This window comes from Anopheles coustani, chromosome 3 (assembly GCF_943734705.1).
Source record: "Anopheles coustani chromosome 3, idAnoCousDA_361_x.2, whole genome shotgun sequence".
Classification (NCBI taxonomy): domain Eukaryota; kingdom Metazoa; phylum Arthropoda; class Insecta; order Diptera; family Culicidae; genus Anopheles; species Anopheles coustani.
Window position 1 is genome coordinate 2,493,839 of NC_071288.1, and position 22,738 is coordinate 2,516,576.

Below are 22,738 nucleotides of genomic sequence, written 5' to 3' on the forward strand. Positions count from 1 at the left end.
TCACACACAATGTTTTGGCTCCTCACTTCTTCATGCCTCCTCCAGCGCCCATCGATTTGCTTCCGCCCCCTTTCGTGCCCGGGAAGTCAATCAGGATGACCGAAAGCCCGGCGCTCATGCGATTGTCGAACGATTTTGCAATATCTTCCGAAGAGTCCGTGTTCCGCGATGACGTTGTTGTGCAGATGGACAGGCGTGATGCTAAGCAATGAAATGGGACAAGACATGGAGTCAGAATGGATCATCATCTCTTGCGCTTACGCACTTACCTTGTTTCGATGAAATTGTATCAACACGACCGCTATACTCGGTTCCGTGTGAATTCTCACTCCGCCATGAAATCTGGCTCTTCGTGCGCTTAATCAGCGGCAACCGTAAACCACGCTCGTAACAATGCTTGCTAATCGATGCCGCCAATTCCGAATTGTGCTCGACCAAATCGGCCAAATGTTGCAGTGCAATCCCGTTCCGTTCCTCCAGCTCCTTCAGGTTTAGATCCTTCTGGAAGATCAGCATCAGATCGTCATCGTTCGTCTTTGCCTTGGCCGCTTTAATGGCCAGCTTCAGTTCCCGCTCGGCTCGTTGGATTTTGGTTCGCTGATCCAGCAACTCTTTTTGAATTCGTAGCAGCACATCGTTGCTGTCGAGACGCTCCTTTTGGGCTTGCTCGAGGGCTTTGTCGTTTTGCTCGCGACACTCGTTCAAGTCGTGCAAGTTCTCCGTATTCATGGCTAGATCGGAACGAACCGCTTTCAAGGCGGCCACCGCCTTGCAATAGTCCGCCTGGATGTTCTCCATTGCAATCATGTCGGGATTTTCGTCTTCCACTTTCTGAAAACCGCGCTTGTACTTCTCGTTCGAATAATTCATCACCTTCAGCGTGTTCTCGAGTGCCTTTAGGTCCTCCTCCGCCTTTAGTATCTTCACGTTCAACTCACTGCCCTCGCGTAGCAGCATGTACTTCTCCTGGGCCGTTTTGATTTTTATCTGCGTTGCCGTCACAATCGAGCCATCCTCATTTTTTCCCAGCAAATCCAACGACAGTTCGTAGCGATTTTTCAACTGATCAATTTTAAGCGTCCGCTCCGTAATGTCCGCCTTCAGCTGGGCTCGCTCTTCGGCAAGATATTTGCGTCGCAACTGGAGCATATTCCTCTGTGCGCTGATGTCCACCATGCGCTTGCTGATGGCCGCCTCCAGCTCCATCCGGTGCCGCTCGAGCGTGTACATCTTATCGCTCTGGTTCTCGAGCTGTCGCTCCATCTGCTTGATGCGCATCTTCAGCAAGCTCTTCTCGACCAGTCGCTCCTGGTTCTCGATCGTACATTGACGCACCTTCTTCTCACCACCCTCCACAATCAGTGTCTTTTCCTTCCACTTGCCGGTCATACGCTCAATTTCGGCGGCGTCCTGCTGATAGACCAAACTCGATTGTCTATATTCCTGTTGCGTCCTTGCCGTTTCCCCCAGGAGGGTGGTTAAATGTTCGTTACGCTGGGCGAGCACTGCCGCGGCGTACACCAACTTTGCGTGGACACGATTTTCCTCTTCCTGCCTGTCGCCCGCCCCCTTCATGTTGGCGATTCTTGCCTGCACCTTCTCCATGCTGTAGTCCACATCGTAGGAGATTTCAATCTGCCGGGCGATTTCCTTCGTAAGCGCCTTTTTCGCCGCCCTGATCTTGCCTATTCCCGACTCGGTAGAGTACACCTCAGTTTTTAGCAACTTGTCTTCCTCCTTCATGGCGAACAGTTGCTGCTGTGCTCGGTACAGGGCGGTCGAGAGTCGGGTCGTTTCCGTTTCCATGGCTCGAATCTGCTTTTCCTCCGACTCCACCATTTCGTTAAGCTGCCGGAGCCGCTCTTGCGCACACATGCTCTTGCTGCGGAAATTGTCCAACTTGTCCCGCAGTATCTCCAGCTCGCTCAGGTTCGTGTGAATCTGGTTTTTCTTCTGATCTTCCTCGTTGAGCGCATGGTTGTTACGGCTACGCATGGCGGACAACTTGTTCGATAGGTTCTGCACCGATTTGCGCGTTACTTGGTACTCGTTCGTCTTCAGCTGAACGCTATCGTTCAAGATCGTCAGACGGTTCCTTAGCTTCGAAACCTCGACGTTGAGATCGCCAATGCGTATCTCGATTTCCTGGTTGTTTCTTTGCTGCTCCTCCAAAAATTCAACCTGCGCCTGCATATCTCCCTGCAGCTTATCTGTCACGTCCCGTGCCGTGTCAATTTCGGCCTCTACGTCTTTGATATACCGTTCGCGTTGATTCATATGCTTGACCGCTTCCTTCCACGTTCGAACCAGCTGCCGGCGTTCATGGTGCGCCAAACGAAACAGCTGTGAGGTACGCTCTAGTACCTGCTCCAACGATTTGTACTCCTCGTACAGCGTCACCAGTACCGCCCTTCGTTGGGCAATTTTATTCTCCAACTGTTTGCGCTTCGCCTCCAACGATTCCGCCCGACTGGTGTCCAGTTTGGAGTACTTCAGGATCAGCTTGTTCGTCTCCTCTCCGCTGCCCATCACCTGCTTCCACTCCAGCAGCGCCCCTTTGGCCCACTTGATGCTCTCCGTGTATTTCTCCACATTGGCCGTGAGTTTTGTCATGTCCCCTGTAAAGCATAAGTTGGTCCATTTGCGAAGAGCATCATAGAACTTTGCGCGATGCGTTGCTTACCCTGAGCACGATGGTCGTGTTTCTCCAAATCCGAGTGGGATTTTTTCACTTCCAGCACCTGCTGCCGGAAGTAGGCACGATCGTTTGAAGCCACTTTAAGCAACCCATCCTCGGTAGAGATTTGACTCTTTTCCGCACCGATCAGCTTGGAGTTATGCTCAAACTCAATCTGAGCGTTTTTCAGGTGCACTTTCAGATTTCCTAGCCGCTGGTCACTGATTTGCAACTTGCCCGAGGATTGGGTCTTTTTCTCACCCAAACGGTTAATGTACTCCAGGAACCGCTTGTTCTCCTCGTTCGCAATCGGAATGAAGCCACCATCGGCTAGCCCCATCTCCTCCATCACTCGTATAATGTACGGTTGTGAATCAAGCATTTTTATCGACGTTTTTTTTTTGTTCAGGTAAAAGTTTAATTATATCGAAAGAACACAGAATTTTATTTGCAGCAAATGCAATGTTACTGTAGAAGCTTCCAAGGAGCAACTGTTTTTTCGCTGACAACAACTAGCAACTCCTCCACGACGTCGGTTGCCATATCAACGAAGGATTTGAAATACCGATCGCGCCTGCTTCGCAATGAATGCACTAGCATCGTCGGATGACGCTATGCAGAATGCGCATGCGGCTGCACCAACTGTTGCATTCCTTGGTTATATGGAACAGTGCGATTCCAAATTTAACACATTTGAACACCAGGTTAGCACGTGGGAGGATTTTATGGTGAAGAAAATAATTCCTCCATATCTTCGATGCAAAGTGCCGTTACAAAAGATTTTGAATCAGATCCACGCTTATTTGTTTTTTTGGTGGAAGGGTTTTGTATCGAGGGTGATCGGAACGAGTAGAGTCGCAGGAAGAGGGTATTTACCATTCCTAGCTATTTCCGGACGGTTCGACGGTGTGTAAGCCAAAATACGACTCAATCATTTCACTTTCTAAGACTGCGGACGCCTGCGCAAAGAAGTACATAATCTTACGTCAAAAATCACCTACCAAAGCTGAAACGGCGCAGATCAGTTTTCCTTCGAGTGAGTCTCGTCATGAATTTTCCTTAAGAAAACTTGGATCCCCACAAATCAAATTTGATCAACTACTTTCTTCAGTAAGATGTGCACAAAAGTTTTATCGTGTATTTTGTGTGGGCAGCCCAATTTCCCAAACGTGGATGCGTTACGGGTCAGCCTGCTCAAAGTAACGGCGCGACCTCTAAAATGTCCAATTTGCGGTGACGAGTTGCTCGGTTTGGACAAACTGACCATCCACCTGTTTGGTCATTCGCTGCTCGAAGATCATCAGGGTGCGCCGAACCGACAGGAAGTGGCCGATGAGGGTAACTCGATCAAAAGTGATTCCATAAGAAATGATACAAGTGGCAGCAAAGCAGAAGGTTCGTCGAAAAGTTTGCGGAAGGTGCGACGGAGAGAACCATCATCCGAAGCGGAAGTGAAGCGTAGTGAAAATGGCACTGACATTGGACTGGGGAAAATGTCACCAGCTGGTGGTCCGCTTGGTGGCTCCAACTACTGCTCGATGTGTGATGTTGAGTTTCGTAATCCAGCACTTCTCAAGATGCACCAGGAAGTTTTCCACGAGAACGGAGCGGCTGCAACCAGCCCGGCCAGACTCGGTGGGGGAGACAAACGATTCGTTTGTCACATTTGCCCGAAGGAGTTCAAGATGAAAGGATCACTAAAAATCCACATGCGGGTTGTGCATGCGGATGGGCCAAAGAAGTTATGCTTAGAAGGGACTCATCGAGCGAACATCACACATGGACGTTCTTCTACTACCACGACGGCGGTTGAAGCTGCCCCCCGCAACAATGACGTCATGGCAAAAAACGACCAACTCATCCCCTCGCCGATGTCCTTGCAAATGCTCGATCAACATCAAAATATAGCCATTTTCCATCCACCCGCAGCGTCCGCCGATGGAATTGGGGTACCACCCCCAGAACCGCACATTATTCAAATTATAGATCCTCGACAATTGGCGCAAGTGGTTTATCTTCCTCCCAATAGCTCCGGGACACCTTCCGTCGACAGTGGCAACATTGTCGGTGCGCAACAGTTCATACAAGAAGCTACTAATGCTTCCCCGCGCAGAATCGACAGCCCGTCACTGCCTTCCTCGCCCCAGCAACCGGGACAAACGGACAATCCAAAGCAATGGGAATGTGATGTTTGTCGAAAAACTTTCACTACGAAATATTTCCTCAAGAAACATAATCGACTCCACACAGGTGGGTTTTCATAGTTTTCCATACTTCGAGCGTAATGCAACAACGCCTCACTACTTTTTGCAGGAGAAATGCCATACACGTGCGGTATTTGCAATAAATCGTTCACGTTTCAACAGTCCTACCACAAACATCTACTTTATCATAGTGATGAAAAACCACACGTCTGTTCGGTGTGCAATCGTGCCTTCAAGGAACTTTCTACACTGCATAATCACGAGCGGATACACTCCGGTGAAAAACCTTTCGCCTGCGAAACTTGTGGTAAGTTGCAACAGCTTCGAATGTTTCCAGGTTCAAGTCATTTCTAATTTCCATTTCCAAAAATTTTCCACAGGAAAATGCTTTCGCCAGCGCGTTTCTTACCTCGTGCATCGAAGGATACATACCGGGCTGATGCCGTACAAGTGTTCCGGATGTGAGAAAAGTTTCCGTTACAAGGTTTCCCAGCGTACGCACAAATGCCCGGCAAGTCCTCCGGGCACAGTTGTGCGGAAAACCGGTGACCTGCTGCAGAAATTGCTCCAGTCATCATCCATCCTCCCGGAAGGATCGTCCCATCCAGATACGGGGAATTTGTTTCCCGTCAGTCCTATGGAGGAGAGCAACAAGCAGGAAGTCGATTACGTGAACCGCACGCTAGACGAGCTTGTTCAAGGAACGTACAACAAGTTGGGTAACATAGCTGGAACATGTGATTCTTCTGCCACGTTGTATGACCATCAGACACAGCAACAGCCAATTTACAGCATCTCCATCAACGAAGCTCAATTTAAACAACCTCATCCTGCGCAGCTCGAACAAGTTCCAGCAGCGTCCAACTCGCCTATGGATGGCAGTTTTCCAAGAATAGAAAACCTTTGCCTCCTTTCTCCAAGCGCCTTCGATAGCGGGCAGCTTGAGGATCTGGAAGGATTGAAACTAGATAACGGGTGGTAATTAAGGAGGACATCTCACAGTGCAATGTATCAGTTTTATTTATTTATTTAATGTAAAAGCATCTATTTAAAATACTTTATGCAAGTCACAAAAGTCGCTTACAATAGTAATAATAAAAAACTTAAACGAGAAAGGCAATCGAAGTGTTTTGTAAGCTTTCTACATAAAGTCTACTGATAACCCCGAAGGAAAAAGTACAATATTTACGAACAGATTCTCCAGAAATTTAATTTAAAAAATCTAAAGTCGGAGTCGTGTAATAAAATTGGCATGAAAAAGACTTCTTACCAAGGTTACTGCGGATACACGCGGAGTTCTTGATGTTTGACGCATCGCAACGCATCAGCTGTTCAAAGTAGTTGTTCATTCGGGTGTAAACTTCAAAGAACGGAAAAATCTTAGTTTGAAAAAACAAATTTTGGGTTGAGAAGACGATGTTTCATGTTTCAAATATAAAAATCTGTAGAAAAACTCCAAACAAATTGGCAATTCTAGCCATTTTCATGTTATTACCGTTGATGTTTGAAGCTTTGCTCAACAACCTTGGTAAGGTAAATATTTTGAAAGATAGCAAAAGTCAACTCCGCTGTCAGTGTCATAGTGGTGGGAGATGTAGCTCCGGGAAGGGATCAAATCTTATAACTCCAATATGTTAAACGAGCTAATCCTTTCATTAGGTCCGAAGCAAAAGGCAGCTTGATTATTATTACTCCGTTTACACATGTGCACCTTTATTTGCTGTCTTACGCTTACTAGGTTACAAATTTAAATAGTGGGATTGCAAGCTGTCTGTTTAGGAATCGATTTCGGGATGATCCAACTGTCGGGAAAACATCTAAAGCGATCACAGATCGAGAAATCGTCAAACCACATTCATTCCCAGACAGAACCCAGTAATATTTCATTAACTCCTGGAGCGATTAAATATCACAGCCCCATTTGATCCCAGATCAAGTTTCTTCAAGCATTATTGAGATCGGATCGACAAACTCCCTGGAGGGATCGGATGTAACCAGTCGCTCCACTAACGGCTTCGCATCTCTACACCAGCAGCTGAATCAGAAATGTGTTTTCTTCGATCCCAATCGTTGCGACACTTCCTTTGTTCAACTGCTGAAAAATCTACCAGAAAATTGTCGTTCTTTCGGTGAAACTGTGGTTGAATCCAAGGACAAAGCGATGGTGAGTAGCCTGGTGGTGTAGTTACATTGATTTTACCGCTCGGAAGCCTTTAATTATATAATTAAATATGGGATCGTTTGCAAAGTGCCACTCTAAAAATGGCTGGCAGTTGCTCGCACGACAACGACGACGACGACGACGAAGACGTTCAGAATAGATTGAAGTAAATTTTTGCTACCCACGTACGGGCGCTGCTGGGGTATGGAGCATGTTCGATCAGGTTTCTTCTCGTCTGGTTCGAGCTATGCTTCGATGCGCTGCAGTAGCGCACCTCGCACTTCCATATTCGCTGCTCGATGCGAGAAAATACCAACCTTCCACTGCATCTCCGATAGGCCATTTTGTTGAAAATTTCTATATCAGCTCTCGGGCAAGTCAGTGTAGTGTCAGACACAGTGTGTCAAGCTGCCGAGAGACGAGGCGATTCAGAAAGCTGCTGTGTTAACACTTGTGCTAGCATTTTTTTTCTTTACGAAAACGCACTTTACAAAGGTAAAAAAAGTTAATCGAGAAGGAAAAAAATGCCAACCGATTCTGAACGCTCCGCCACCAATCGTTCGTTCGTTCGGTGGGGCATGTGAAATGCAGATACAGCTGTAGCTTTTAAATATAAATATTAGATCCATCCGCAATAAGAACCTACGGCGGGGGCATATGTGCTTTTTTCCTGAACTGTTACGAAATGGCAAAAGACGACCTCCCAGCTCGCTTCACAAATCGTCGTCGGTTCACAAGGTGTGTGTAGGAAGTGAAAATTCAGATGGAAACACGTTGCGAAATTTACGTTTTCAAGTTGCGAACCGTTCTATCGAATCATGTTATCTTCAGTGTGGGATTTAGGGGAAGGAAACATTGAATGATTAGACTGTAATTGCACAGGCACAGATTATTTTCAAGTCTGAGTTCAGCAAATGATTGGTGGCAATAAGCAGTGTGGTGTGCACATTTTGAAAGTATTTGATTAAGGATCGCAATCGTCATTGCACACAGGCGTTGCCGATTTTTCTTTTCATTTTTTTTTCACATGCCCGTTGCAAAGTGGGATTGTGAGTGAGCGAATCAGTGCTATTCTCCGAGTCCAGGGGAAGCGCATGCAATATAACAAAAAATGCTTGCAATTGCTGTACCAGCAGTCGCATCAACACATCAGCAGAGCTATTGCGTCTGACTGATGCGCGTGTTCCGCGAACCCTCGAGTTTTCCATTTGTCGTCGACTAACTGGCAGAACGCGCCTGGACAAGGGAGGACCCCGACCGTACCACCGTCAGCGAGTCGATAGCATTATGAATATGCTGGTGGTTGGCATATTCTACGCCTTTCGAAAGGTCAGTAACCTTTTTTTCGAGGTAGGCTTTGAACATAGTTCAAACAACAAACGTTCAACATAGCCGTTTCGGGTGTTGATACATTTGACATATTCGGGGTTGTGCGTTCGATTTGTTGCTCTCTATTATGTGCGAAGGACCGTTTTCATAGGTTTTCCTCCGCCTTCAAAACACGAAAATAAAATAATGCCCACGTTGTCATATTTCTCGACTCTCCTACCGTATGGTTAGCGTCTGGCTGTGCGACACACGAACGCTTTCTTTCCTAATCTTATCGCTATTTGTTGCTATGGTGATTACATTTGGAAACTAGTATCGTACCAAATGGTTGGTGTATCAGAGCAGCAGAGCACAGAGAGATAAAAGTTGACCAAATGGAAACGTTTGAATAATGCGTATTGTGGTAAACGCAGTGTGTGTGTTGAATGTATTTTCAGATAAGTTTCCCAAAGGCGAACCCCCTCGGAGAGGAAAAAGGATTCTAGCTTCGTGCGCGTGAAAGCAACGTCCGTGAACGAAGGAAAAACTACAAAGAGAGATAGAGCGAGAGAGGGAGAAAGAGAGTGAGCGAAGAAAGGAAACCTGTGCAAGTGCTGTTGTGTAGTGAGGCCAGAAAACGGAACCCGATCGAAGGAGAAACAAAGAAAGGTAAACAGAAAAAAGGGAGACGCTACCGATTGTGCCCACGTAAGGGGAAGGAAAAGCGGGACGAAGGGATAGGAACCTGTGGAAAAGGGTGGTGGGCCTTTTTGCCTCCTAGACACCCCGATGACGACGATGCAGGCCCAGCATCAACTGGCAACAGCAGCAGCAGGACTCCAGGATTCGACATGTTACTGCAAGTTCCTGAAGCATCGCTCTCTCGTGCTTTTTCATGTGGTGTCGGGAAATCGGTGCGTTCGCACACAATTTTAGCGAACGGAAACACTCTCCGTAGGTCGCCGCTGTGTTGTGAGGTGGACTTGCCTGCGGGTTTTCCCGAGATCGAGCCATTCGGAAGAAGAGAAGAGAGAGACAGAGAGCATAGTTTGGTTCTGCAAGTTTATTTTCATGTTCGAAACACTCGGGCTTGTGGCTTTATGGATCATGTCGTTCCGAAGCGTAAAGGGAAATGGTAGGTCGGCCAGGTCAGGGTTTGATATTTCGATATACCTTTTGGTTTTTTTTGCCATTTGTTAAACGATATATCGAACCAAAACCGGACGTCGACAAGCATAAAGGAGATTCTGGATGAATGGGTGTCACCTCCATTGAACAGAGATCTGGCATTATTAGTTGCACGTTCATATCAAGGAGAGATTGTCGATAGCAGCATATGTTGGATGTTAATCCATGTTTGGTTATTTGATTTTGAAACATCCATCGGTCGAGCAACTCGAGGGCCCGTTTAGAAGTGTGTGTTGTCTGTACGGGGTCATCAAACATAAATACGAATCTTTCTCTTTCTTTCGTCTTGTTCGTCGCTCGCGTTTCTGTCTGTCTGGTTTACCGTGATTCCGGTTTTCCACGGTGCGTGTTTTTGTGAACGAATGACGGAGCCGATTTAAGTATTCGTTTTTCGAGCTGGTTCCCTTCGAGCTGTCTTTTCGCTGCTGGAGGTTCCTTGTTTTCTGTTCGTGAGCCCCTCCTTCCGGAGTTCGCAGACGAGTTGTGTGTGTGTGTATGTATGTATATCGTCTTCTCGTCCTCGCGACGAACTTCCCGTGGGCTCCAGATCATGTCGGGCCAGAGATCGTCCAACCGGAGCCGCCGGTAATATTGCGGTGAGCTCAGAGCCCGACCGATGAATTAATATGTGTCTACGGTGGTCGGTCTTCCTTCACTGTTGCTGTGTGCGCTTTCGACCCCTGTCGAGAACGAGATCGTACCGGATCATGTTTTCCGTGCGCGGAGGTGCGTTTTTTTTTCCTGTCCGTTCGCTGCTGCCGTTGCTTCGCGAACGTTGATACCTCGTCACACCCCCCAGTTAGTACCTCACACACACCGTCAGTTGGTTCCGACCAACCGATACTCACACGCGCCGTGGAGAGGGTGACGAGAAACGTCCCAACATTGGATTAACTAACTGGGATGGTGTGTTTTTATGCTGTCGACCCAGCCAGCCAGCTCCACCATCGATGATGTTGATGCGTTATTGAGATGGACAATAACCTTTATTTACATTCGTATATATGTCTCCGTTTCGCGTTCCCCATTCGGTCCGCGTGGTGGTCCACAAGCGGTGGTGGTGGTGGTGGTTATTCGTGTTTCCTCTTTAAGGGTTGCCTTCATCCCAGACTTCATTATGTTGTGGCTCGCATCAAGTGTAGCAAACGCAGGAAAACACATCAGAGCAGGCTAGCGGTGCGCAGCGACTGGAAGGAAAAATAGAAGGCGTATCGCTCGCGCTCGCTCACTCCTCGTCTGCAAACGCAAAGAGCCCTAAGTTCTGTGTACGTGTGAGAGAAAAAGGGCACGAGAAAAAAGGGCCGCGGCTAACATACGAACTTACTGTACCTTCGAAAACGAGAATCGTCATTACCGAGTGACGACGGAGGGAATTTCACAAGCGGGCACAGAGATTGGAATATTCATTCCAGCAGTCTCGAATCGTCGGATCATTAGTTCATTGATCTGACTTTTCGATAATTGTGTGCTTCAGAGACGAAGAGAGAACTTACTTCCAAGACGCGTCTCGACCCGCGAAGAGGCATTATAGGGATCATTTCTTCTTTTGCGAGTTGGAACGATTTTCTAAATCCCAAATTACTTTCTGCGTATCGTCCATAACTCGCTTACTAATGCATTTTTCCTGGTCTTGTTCCCTTTGCAGATGCGACGGATATCCTCTGGGCTGATTCTGTTTAACTAATGTGGAACGATCAGAAGCAGACGGTGCCGTTTAGTGTGCATATGAGTTGTGAAGAAAATAGGACAGACTATTACAAGTGTGAAAGCAAAACGAAACTTTGAATCCGTGTGAAATCAGTGGACGATTTCTCCCAGGACGGTCTCCATTATCCGTCCAGTTTCGATGAGATCGATCGAGGAGTGCATCTGAAAGCTTTGTGTCGCGACCAACGTCGCCAACAACGGCTCCATTCGGCGTGTGTGTGTGTGGAGGTTAGCTCGTAGTTTTGTTTGTTTGTTGCCAAAGTGCCCCGCAGCGAGCGCGCATAATCGCCATTTGCACCACGCAGCCGGGTATGTTTAATGGAAACAAGGAGCCGTGTAAGTGTCGTCTATGGCCGAATCCGTTGGTAAGCAAGTGCTCTCTGCAGTGACGGAGGGGCATCATCATCTTCATCCGCAACAACAGCAGCAGCAACAAGAGCAACAGCAGCCGCAACAACGGAACCAATCCGCCATCACCACCGACACAACAAGTAGTACCAGTAGCGAGAGCCGCCGATCCAGAGGTGGAAAGACGGCCAAGGGAGGTGGTGGTAGCTCGCGTGCAGCTTCGAAACAGGACCGTACGGGGTCCACAGACAAATCGACACAGCGTAAAGCAAAGCGGAAGCACAGCTTGCCACTGATTGGTGGAACAACATCCGACCTACCGTCGAGTTCCGAGCCTTCCGTCTCCGCCAAGCGGTTATCCTTAAACGTAAAGGCGGCCGCACCGACGGTCACTGCTGTCCCGGTCGCGTACCGCACCCGGTCCCGGACAACCTCCAAAGAGCTCGTGTTTACAGCGGCGGCGGCCAGTGACGCCGTCGTCGAGCAGCAGCACCACGGATTCGATCTCAATAGGCAGTCGCATCAGCTCCAGCAGGACGTTTCTTCGCCGCACCCAAAGCTTGTAGACGTTCGCAACAGTCGCAACAAGGCTACTGGCACTACCAAGAACCCCGCATTGAAGCGAGCGGCGGCGGCAGCAGGTGCCAGTCCCCATGAGAGTACCAAGGCAACCGGCCACCAACAACGTACTACATCATCGGGCGATCAACAGACATTCGATAGCAGTAGCTTATCACCGTTAGTTAATTCTAGCTGCTCGTCGACAATCGTCCATCCATCGTCCGAGGGAACATCCACGGGTGGAGCAGCAGCAGCTGGCGGCGGGGAGAAGAAAGCTCAGTCCAAAAGTAAACGAGGAGGAGTAGCAAGTCCGCCACCCCTCACCTCCACACCACCGATTGCATCGGGGTCGCGTGCAATAAATAAGAAAAGCCCACGAAAGTCCGCAGCGGCGGCGTCCAAGCTATCGCGGAAAATCGCCGACCGGAAGGAACTGCTGATCGGCGAAGGAACGTCGAAAGGGGGACCGAAAGGCAAATCGGGTCAAAGGAGATCGAAGGGAGGAGAGCCTCACGCAGCACCGGAAGGAGCAGGGGGATCGTTACCGGGAGTCGAGGTTACGGTAATCCGTAATTTACGTTCTCACCAACAGCATCTGCCACAGCAGCAGCAGCAGCACCAACCGCAGCAACCGCAGCATCTAACTCTAACCGCTTCCGTCAGCGAATCGGGAGTGGTCATCGGTGCGCAGGTTTCGAACGTCGCACCCGCACCCGCCGTACCCTCGTCTTCTTCATCGTCGTCCGGTGGTGCCCAAGTGCCCAAAAAGCGCCAGAAAGTGGGGGGGGACCACCACAATCATCACCATCACCACCACCAGCACCACCAAGAGATCGCGGGCAATCAGAAGGCCCCGAATCTGGGGGCAAGACTAGCAGCACGCGGTAGCGGTGGTAGGGAACAGCACCAACTGCAACAGCAGCAGCAGCAGCAGCCGCAACAGCAGCACTACAGCCATCATCCTCTACCAAACCCTGCTGCCGGAACGCACTACCAACATCATCCGCAGCAGCAGCAGCAGCAGCAGCAGGTGCATTATCATCAGCCACCGAGCCATCAGCTGCAGCACTACACGGCACTACATTCCCAGCAGCAGCAGCAGCAGCAACAGCATCCCCAATACATCCAGCAGCAGCAGCATCCGACACGTTTCCATCACTATCAACATCAGTTGGCAGCCGTTCCTCAGTACCATCCTCAGCAGGCGGCGCAACCGATTCTCGGTGCGAACAACAACAGCAGCAGCGGCCAGGGAGAAGGTGCGGCCGGATACCATCACCACCAACAACAGCAACAACTACAACAACACCACCATCACCAACAGTACGAAGCGCAGGCACAGGTGGTAGGAGCAGGGTCACTGGTGCAGCAGCAACAGCAGGGAGGACGAAGCGGTAGTACAACCGGCAGTGGAGGAGGAGGAGGCAGTGGTCTTCTGCTTAGGCGCAGTTCTCGAGGCAAAAGTTCCCACCCATCCGCAATCACGGGGTCTTGCGTTAGCTCGAATCCGACCAACAACCCCTACCAACATCACCACCAGCCACAGTCGCACTCTTCGGCGTCGCAGTCATCATCGCGCTCCGGTAGTCACCACCATCATCATCATCATCACCGTGGCGGTGGTGGCAGTGGGGGAGCGGGCGGCGGCGGCGGCGGCAGCGGCGGTGTAGTGATAGCGGGCACTTCATCCGGCTCTTCCTCATCTTCCGCGAAGGGGGGCGCGAAGGGGGCGATTCTGCTTGCGACAAGCTTCGACGGCACTGGGGGTGGTGGGGTTGGTGGTGGTACTGCTGCCGGCGGCCCGTCTACCTCGGGCGCGATGGCCAACGATGGTTCGCGGAACAACAATAATAACAACAACAACAACAATGGCGGTGGCGGAGGAGGAGGCAATAGTGGAGACGGAGGGCACGCCGCCACCCACCATGTAATAAGGTTGACGAAGGCGCTGGGCGTTGTAGCGGGTTCTTCGTCAACGACGACCGCTTCTTCGGGCGGCTCGGTTCCGGCGCAGTCCGCTTCGTCGTCGGGTGGAATGGTTGACGTAAATATGGTGCATGCGTCTGGTGGGAGTGGTGGGGGAGCTGGAGCAGCTTCGAGTTCATCCGGTTCCACTGCGACGGCAAGCGCTGGAGGAGGAGGAGGAGCATCTTCCGCCGCACCGCCTCATCCAGATTCGGAGAGCGATGACAGTGAGGTGGGTCGTCTGCAGGCACTGTTGGAAGCTCGCGGTCTTCCGCCGCATCTGTTCGGTGCGCTGGGGCCACGGATGCATCACCTGTTGCACCGGACGATGGGCGCGAACAGCAGTTCCTCGAAGGCGCAACAGCTGCTGCAGGGATTGCAGTGTCCCGACGAAAGCCAGCAGCTGCAGGCTGCCATTGAGATGTGCCAAATGCTCGTGATGGGCAACGAGGACACGCTGGCCGGTTTTCCGATCAAGCAGGTCGTTCCGGCCCTCATCACGCTACTGCGGATGGAGCACAATTTCGACATCATGAACAACGCTTGCCGGGCGCTGGCCTACATGCTGGAAGCTCTGCCGCGCTCCTCCGGAACGGTGGTCGATGCAATCCCGGCCTTCCTCGAGAAGCTGCAGGTGATCCAGTGCATGGATGTGGCGGAGCAGAGCCTGACGGCGCTGGAGATCCTCTCGCGGCGCCACAACAAGAGCATCCTGCAGGCGAACGGTGTCGCGTCCTGTCTCACGTTCCTGGACTTCTTTTCGATCAACGCGCAACGTGCGGCGCTAGCCATCACGGCCAACTGCTGTCTGAATCTGCACGCGGAAGAGTTCCACTTCGTGAAGGACTCGCTGGCGCTGCTCGCACGTTTGCTGGCGCAGCAGGACAAGAAGAGTGTGGAGAGCATCTGCACGGCGTTCTGCCGGCTGGTGGATAGCTTCCAGCACGATCAAGCGATCCTGCAGGAGATTGCCAGCATGGAGCTGCTGAAGAACTGCCAGCAGCTGCTGGTGGTGACGCCATCGGTGCTCAACAGCGGCACGTTCACGAACGTCGTTCGGATGCTGAGCGTAATGTGCGCGAATTGCCCGGATCTGGCGATCACGTTGCTGAAGAACGACATCGCTTCGACGCTGCTGTATCTGCTGACCGGCTCGGCGGAACCGGTGACGGCCGACGTCGAGCTGGTGCCCCGCAGCCCCTCGGAGCTGTACGAAATCACGTGCTTGATCGGGGAGCTAATGCCTCGGCTGCCGACGGACGGAATTTTCGCGGTGGACGCGCTTCTCGAGCGGCCCCAGCCAACGATTCAGGACGCGGTACAATGGCAGTGGCGCGACGATCGCGGGGTGTGGCGTCCGTATTCGTCCATCGACTCGCGCATGATCGAGGCGGCCCACCAGAACTCGGACGACGAGATCAGTCTCAGCACGCTCGGGCGCACGTACACGATCGACTTTCACTCGATGCAGCAAATCAACGAGGACACCGGCACGACTCGCTCGGTGCAGCGGAAGATCAACCATCGGCTGCTGGCCCTGCAGGGAGCGGCGGCGGCTGCGGCAGCGGCAGCGGCATCTGCGGCTACGACGTCCTCGAACGAGCCGAACTCCTCACCCTCAACACCCTCTGGTGGAGTGGCAATTGAGGGTGCTGGGGAAGCCGCTGGTGGTGCATCTTCGACGGTCGCTGTGGCCACAACGGGTTCACTGAATCTTGCCACGCGACCCCCGAATGCGCAACGTGACGCCCGTATCGCTTGCCTGAAGGAAGAGCGTGGCCTGGCGGCCGAATTCATTCGCAACCTGTTCTCCGTTCTGTACGAAGTGTACAGCTCGTCGGCCGGTCCTTCCGTACGGTACAAGTGCTTGCGGGCGCTTTTGAGGATGGTGTACTTCGCCAACGGTGACCTGCTGCGGGACGTGCTGAAGAACCAGCTCGTCTCGTCGCACATCGCCGGTATGATGGCGTCGAACGATATGCGCATCGTCGTCGGAGCGCTCCAGATGTCCGACATTCTCATGCAGAAGCTTCCGGAGGTGTTCGGAGTGCATTTCCGGCGCGAGGGTGTCATGCACCAGATCAACCAGCTGACGGACCCGTCGATTCCGATCTGTGCAGCTCCTTCGCCGAAGGCTGCCAGTGGGAGTGGCTCCTCGCAGAGTGCGCCCCCTTCGGCCACGATCCTTCCGAGCGCGTCCAGCAGCTCCGGGGGAACCACGTTCGATTTCGACAGCAGTGCCATTGCGTCCAGTTCGAAAGCGGGAAGCGGTCAACAGGTGGCCATTGCCATCGGCGGAAGTGGTGGCGGATCGCACGTGAAGAACCTTTCGTCCGCCCTGATGCTGGCAAGCGGGAAGATGGGCGGTGGGCATCATCATCATTCGTCCGGTCCGAGCTCGAGTACCATGACGGCGGGTGGGGGCGTCGGCATGGCCAGTGGAAGCATGAGCTACACGACGACCAACTCCCCGGCGACGGCCATCAATATGAACAAGTCTTCGATGCACCACCACCACCACCATCATTCGCATGCGCATCCGCCGCAGCAGCAGCATCATGGCCATGCGCACCTCGTCAATCCGATGCCTCACGGAGGAGTGGCGCAAAATGTCGCTGGCGGGGCGGCACCCATGGCCGTGGCCAACCTGCACCATCATCATCTGGAGGCAGGAGTGGTGGGAGCAGGAGGGACGGGTGCCATCGTACAACCAGCAGCCGGAACGTCGATCGTCACGGCCACCGTCACGACGACGAGCAATGGGAACATTCTGCTGAACGCCATCTACAACTCGGCCGCAGCGGCCGCCATCAATCCGATACCGCATCATCCACCGCACCCGCACCCGCACCACCACCACGGTGGTCAACCGGCGGCCACACATATCTATCAGCCGCCGCATCACTTCTCCGATGCTTTCGGCACCTACAGCACCACTGCCGCCGTTACGGAGACGGCCAATGTGGCCCTGATCAACTCACCCACGCCCACGACGGGTGCCACCGCACCGAGTGGTTCTTCTGCGACCGTGGTGGTCACACCCGGCAGCCACCCACATCAACAGCACGCTGGCGGGGCCGGGGCTGGTGGTAGTAGCTCCTCCGGTCAGCTGAAAATGTCCGACATACTGAAGCGCAAGGTGCCACCGAAGCGAAAGTCGCAGGGAAGCTCCAAATCAAAGTCGCGCCAAGATGACGGTCACGGCCATCACGGTGCCGCTGGTGTGGCCGGCGGTTCGTCGTCATCGTCCACGAACCCCTCGTCGGGGGGTGGTGTTTCTTCGGCGATGCAGGATTTCATCAACAAAGCCACCACGATGGGGTCCGGCTCGTCCGGATCTTCCGGCCGGCAGACACCGTCGTCGAGTTCCGGCTCGACGCGTTCGCGTTTCACGGGGGCATCGTCCAAGACGAGTTCGTTCCTTGCGTCGCTGAATCCGGCCCGCTGGGGTCGCCAGTCATCCTCGTCGACGTCGTCGGCGGCTGCCGCGCACAACGCGTCCGCATCTGGCTCCGGTTACGGCGGTGGCAAAGACGGAAGTGGGAGCGGTTTGAACAAGAGCCACTCGAACTCGAACCTCATCGCGGCGGGAAATCGGGAAAAAGCCCGCCAATGGATACGCGACCAGGCGCTTCTGTTCGTCAGCCGGTACTCGGGTGATACGGCGGGTGGTCGGGTGGTGGTCGCCGGAGGAGTCAGCGGAGGGTCGATGCAACAGCAGCATCCGGCCTGTACCATTCTGATCCGGCTCACGGCCGCCATTCGCAAGCTCGACGGACGGTACGAGGAGTGTCTGGGGGCGCTCCAGGAGTTGCGCGACATCCTGATGGAAAGCGACATCTCCCCCTTTGAGGTGAACCACTCGGGGCTGATCCGGGCCATGCTGAACTACATGGCCAACGACGAGAACGCGCTGGTCGAGCGGCCCACCCGGCTGCGTATGTTCCTGCACGTGTTTGCCGGGTTGCCGCTGGACGCGAGCTACTCGCAGGTCGGCGTCGGTCCGCCGGCAACCATGAACGGGGCCGCGTTCAGTGCGTTCGTCGCCAAGCTGAACGGATGCGTAACGCAGCTCGAGCAGTTCCCGGTCAAAGTGCACGATTTTCCGGCCGGCGTCGGTGGCCGCTCCAATACAAGTGCTCTTAAATTCTTCAACACACATCAACTGAAGGTAAGCTAACGGATGGGGGGGGGCAACTAGAATAAACAAGTAGTAGTGACACTCGTTTCCCCTCTTTTTTTTGTTGTGCAGTGCAATCTTCAACGCCATCCGGAATGTACAAATTTGCGCCAATGGAAGGGCGGTACTGTGAAAATAGATCCGCTCGCGCTGGTGCAGGCCATCGAGCGGTATCTGGTGGTGCGCGGATACGGCGGCATCCGCGTCGACAGCGAGGAGGATTCGGAGGAGGACATCGACAACATTGACGCTGCGGCCATGATCACGATGGGCGGGCTGAAGCATAAGCTGCAGTTCTTGATCGGCGAGCACGTGCTCCCGTACAACATGACCGTGTACCAGGCCATACGGCAGTATTCGCCGCTCGTCAACGATCAGTCCGAGACGGACACCGATACGGAGACGCCGATAGGTAAGTTCGGAGCGCAGCGGTCGTGGTCTGCTAATGGACGATAAAAAATCGCCACCATTCATTCATTCATTCGTCCCCTACAGGAAGTGCCAGCATTTGGGTGCAGCAGCATACCATCTACTATCGGCCGGTGGAGGAAGAGTCCGGTGGTTCGAGCAAGGGCGCGTCAGGGTCGTCCCGGAAGAACAGTAAAAATTCTTCCCAATCGAAAATCATGCGCCGCAAGCCGGAATTCTGGACCGACGGTCAGGTACCGGCCGTCGTCTCGCCACTGGGCCCATTCCTCGTGTCCAAGCTGCCGGATGTCGTGACAGTGCAGGACGCTTCGCTCGATGCGCTCTGCATGCTGCGTATCATCAACGCGCTCAATCGGCACTGGGCCACGCTGTACTTCTCCGTGCCACAGGTGTCCATAGTTCCGCAGGTTGAGTTTATCCATTCGAAGGTAAGTGGCAATTATTTGGTGGTGACGGGAGCAACATTTAAGAGATTTGAATCAGGCTTAACACGATCATCACGATGTGGTTCGATCCCATACAGCGTTTTACATCTACCCCGGCAGGGTACGTAGAACATCAAAAATGCTAGCCTACTGCAAAGTTTTTGATGTTGAATCGTCATGAAAACAAGCGCGAATCCCAACAATCCTCGCAAAAGAATGTTTTCGACCGGAAAGCGATTTTCCCCTACTTTTACCTACACCCCTCGACTAGTCGTGTCTACTACAAACATTCAACCGCTAGCTATCATTTTGGTAGATCCCAGAAGGCGACGAATTGTCTACTTGACGAATTGTATGACGATTCAACATCAAAAACATTACAGTAGGCTAGCATTTTGTATGTTCTACGTACACTGCCGGGGTTGCTAAGTGAGATGTAAAACGCGGTAACGATGAACGATCCTGTTTGTTTTTAATACGTTGATATTAATACGTAATGCATTTAACACGTGTTTTGTGTGATCTCCGACAGATTGCTGCCAAGGCAAGCCGACAGCTGCAGGACCCACTGGTGATTATGACCGGCAACCTGCCGCAATGGTTGCAGCAGATTGCGGTCGCGTGTCCGTTCCTATTTCCCTTCGAAACGCGCCATCTGCTGTTCTACGCGGTCTCGTTCGATCGTGACCGCGCGCTGCAGCGTCTGCTCGACACGACTCCAGATCTCAACTCGGCCGACACGAGCGAGCGGGTGACGCCGCGTCTCGATCGCCGAAAACGAGCCATCTCCCGGGACGACATACTAAAGCAGGCCGAATCCATAATGCAGGTACGGGGATGGGGATGTGTGTGGAATGTGGGCGGGCGGAAGATAATTTTCTAACGCTGGCTTTTGCTTTTGCTGCAGGACTTTGGTCACACGAAGGCACTGCTGGAGATTCAGTACGAGAACGAGGTCGGCACGGGGCTGGGGCCAACGCTCGAGTTCTACGCGCTGGTCTCGACGGAACTGCAACGCTGTGATTTAGGCTTATGGAACGATAGTGATAGCTACAAAAACAACAACCAACAATCGACCTCGATCGCGGACAACATCGTCAAGTCGTCGATAAGCGGAGGAGGGGTCGCGCTGGAGGACGGCTCGCTGGACACGACGACCGTCCTGGCCCTGACCCGTTCGTCGCTCGGTTCGGCACGCGGCAGCGACGATGCGGCCAACAACAGCGTCGGTGGTGGTGCGAGCGACGACAACAACAGCAGCTACGTCATCAGCAATGACAACTCGCTGAACATGCTGATCGAGCAGTCGGACCATCTGCTGCATCTGAACCCGCAGCAGGCGGAACTGGAGAACAACTCGACGCCACCTCCCGCCCCGCCGCCGGCCTCATATGCCGACGTCGAGAGCATGATGATTACACCGCTGACCGGGGGAGGCGCCACGGATGGCACCGGCAGTCTGGCTGCTGGTGCTGCCGGAACCACCTCCTCCGTGTCGTACGTAAACGCACCCCGGGGCCTGTTCCCGATTCCACTCAGCAAGACGGCGAAAACGTCGCAGATCTCACGCTTGAAGCATAAGTTCAAATTTTTGGGCAAATTTATGGCCAAAGCGGTTATGGACAGTCGAATGGTAAGTGAGGGAGGCATAACGGGAAATGTCGAGGATCAACCAACTGCAACCAACGTCTTCTTCTTGGCTCTCTCCCCACATAGCTGGATTTACCATTCTCGATACCGTTCTATCGATGGATGCTGAGCGAGGAAAGCTCCCTAGGCTTGGCCGACTTGGGACAGATTGCGCCGGAAGTGCAGGGCACTTTGCTGCGCTTGAATGAGATCGTTAAGCAGCGAGACCAAATCCAGGCCGACCATACCATCGATGCAATGGAAAAGACTGAAAAGGTACGTCGTGTAGCTGGCCCATATCGAACGCCCAAAACTGATTCCCCTCATAAACACTCTGTACAGATTGAATCTTTGGACTTGGATGGATGCCCGATTTCGGACCTGGGGCTCGACTTTGTGCTGCCGGGTCACCCGAACATCGAGCTGCGGCGCGGAGGGCGCGACATGGCGGTTACCACCAGCAATCTGCATCAGTATATCTCGTTGGTGACCCACTGGTTCCTTGCCGAGGGCGTTTCGCGCCAGTTTGAAGCGCTGCGTGAAGGTATGTAATGATAAATTGCAACACAGGGATGTAAATATAAACCATGGCTTTTGCTTTCGTTACCCTCCAGGATTCGACTCGGTGTTCCCGATGAGCCGTCTGCAGATGTTCTACCCGGAGGAGCTGGAGAATGTGTTCTGCGGCTCGGGACTTGGCGGTTCGCAGCAGCAGCAGCAACGCTGGGACGCACGGATGCTGGCCGAATGCTGTCGCACGGATCACGGCTTCAACGCGGACTCGCCGGCGATCCAGTTCTTCTTCGACATCCTTGCGACGTACAATCGTGATGAGCAGCGGCTGTTCCTGCAGTTCGTCACCGGCAGTCCCCGGTTGCCGACCGGTGGCTTCAAGGCGCTGACGCCTCCGCTGACGATCGTGCGCAAGAGGTGGACGGCAATCAGAATCCCGACGAGTACCTGCCGTCGGTGATGACGTGCGTCAACTATCTGAAGCTACCGGACTACTCGAGCCGGGAGATGATGCGCCAGAAGCTGAAGATGGCCGCCAGCGAGGGTAGCATGAGTTTCCATCTGTCCTAAGGAGCGTTCCTTCCCGCGCGTCCGCCGCCTGTCTCCTCCCTGTCGTCGTAAATGGTTGCTAGCATTTTGTGTTGTTGTGTGTGCGTGTGCGTGTTGGTGATTCGATTCGAAGCCCACGAGAAATCGTTCGATCCCGCGTGGTTTGTGTTTCGATTCCTAAAGAGCTAAATTGTAATTGTGTCAGTCAATGAAAATATCTCCCCGCGGGGAAAAGAAAGGAAAGGGCGCGTTTGATAAAGCGGCGGGTGGCAATACTAAACAAATATATAAATTTATATCTCTAGATCTATTCCATTGCGTGTGAGTGTGTAGTGGCTACAATATTAGCAAGCGGAACATTTTCATACCGAGCCTGTGGCTGGAACGACGAGAAACGAGAGGAGAGGTGGGCGATGTAGGATACAGCAGACACGGAACGCTAACAATGTAAATAATCTTTTTCCTCTTTGCTCCTAAAATATAATCATAAGGTATAATATAGAAGTAACAGATGAATGGAAAGTGAAATAAAAATCAGTATAAGATAATATACCAACAAAGAAAAGCATTTGGTGGTTGGTGGTGCATGGGAAAAATCAACCTTTAGCCATCACCGGCCCCCCACCACATCATCAACGTGATCGTGTTTTCGTCTACTTGGATGACGACGTGCGCATAGTGCTTCTTTCCGTTCTGTGACACATCTCTGTCCCCTATAACCCCGCACGCACATGGGTACATTTTTTTTCTGCGCAAGCAGCATAAGATCTTTGATAATGGTTGAACTTAAGATAGGTGAATACGTAGTATAAAACAGGGGAACATGCATATTCAAAAGAGCGCGATACGGTGTTACGCACTTCAACTAAACACAACAAACGCAGTTAGTCGGAG

The 22,738-nt window shown here is 52.4% G+C and overlaps 3 protein-coding genes across 3 annotated transcripts; 2 read left to right on the plus strand and 1 right to left on the minus strand.

The window, feature by feature from the left end:
• Positions 1-22: 22 nt before the first annotated feature.
• Positions 23-3,059, minus strand: LOC131260118 (coiled-coil domain-containing protein 39). Its single transcript, XM_058261785.1, has 3 exons — positions 2,684-3,059; positions 270-2,618; positions 23-201 (listed from the first exon to the last, which is right to left on the minus strand). The coding sequence occupies exons 1-3, from the start codon at positions 3,057-3,059 to the stop codon at positions 23-25; spliced, it is 2,904 nt and encodes a 967-aa protein (XP_058117768.1).
• A 733-nt stretch (positions 3,060-3,792) lies between these two features.
• LOC131259502 (zinc finger protein Xfin) lies at positions 3,793-5,863 on the plus strand. The gene is made up of 3 exons (XM_058261007.1): positions 3,793-4,927; positions 4,991-5,188; positions 5,262-5,863. The coding sequence occupies exons 1-3, from the start codon at positions 3,793-3,795 to the stop codon at positions 5,861-5,863; spliced, it is 1,935 nt and encodes a 644-aa protein (XP_058116990.1).
• Positions 5,864-6,957: 1,094 nt separating this feature from the next.
• LOC131260022 (E3 ubiquitin-protein ligase TRIP12) lies at positions 6,958-22,341 on the plus strand. The gene is given in 11 exon segments (XM_058261674.1): positions 6,958-7,045; positions 8,809-9,019; positions 11,184-18,290; positions 18,372-18,711; positions 18,795-19,156; positions 19,686-19,982; positions 20,061-20,786; positions 20,870-21,058; positions 21,125-21,326; positions 21,397-21,711; positions 21,714-22,341. Coding segments are annotated over 9 exon segments (9,279 nt in total). The 5' UTR covers positions 6,958-7,045; positions 8,809-9,019; positions 11,184-11,594; the 3' UTR covers positions 21,866-22,341.
• The last annotated feature ends 397 nt before the right edge of the window (positions 22,342-22,738 follow it).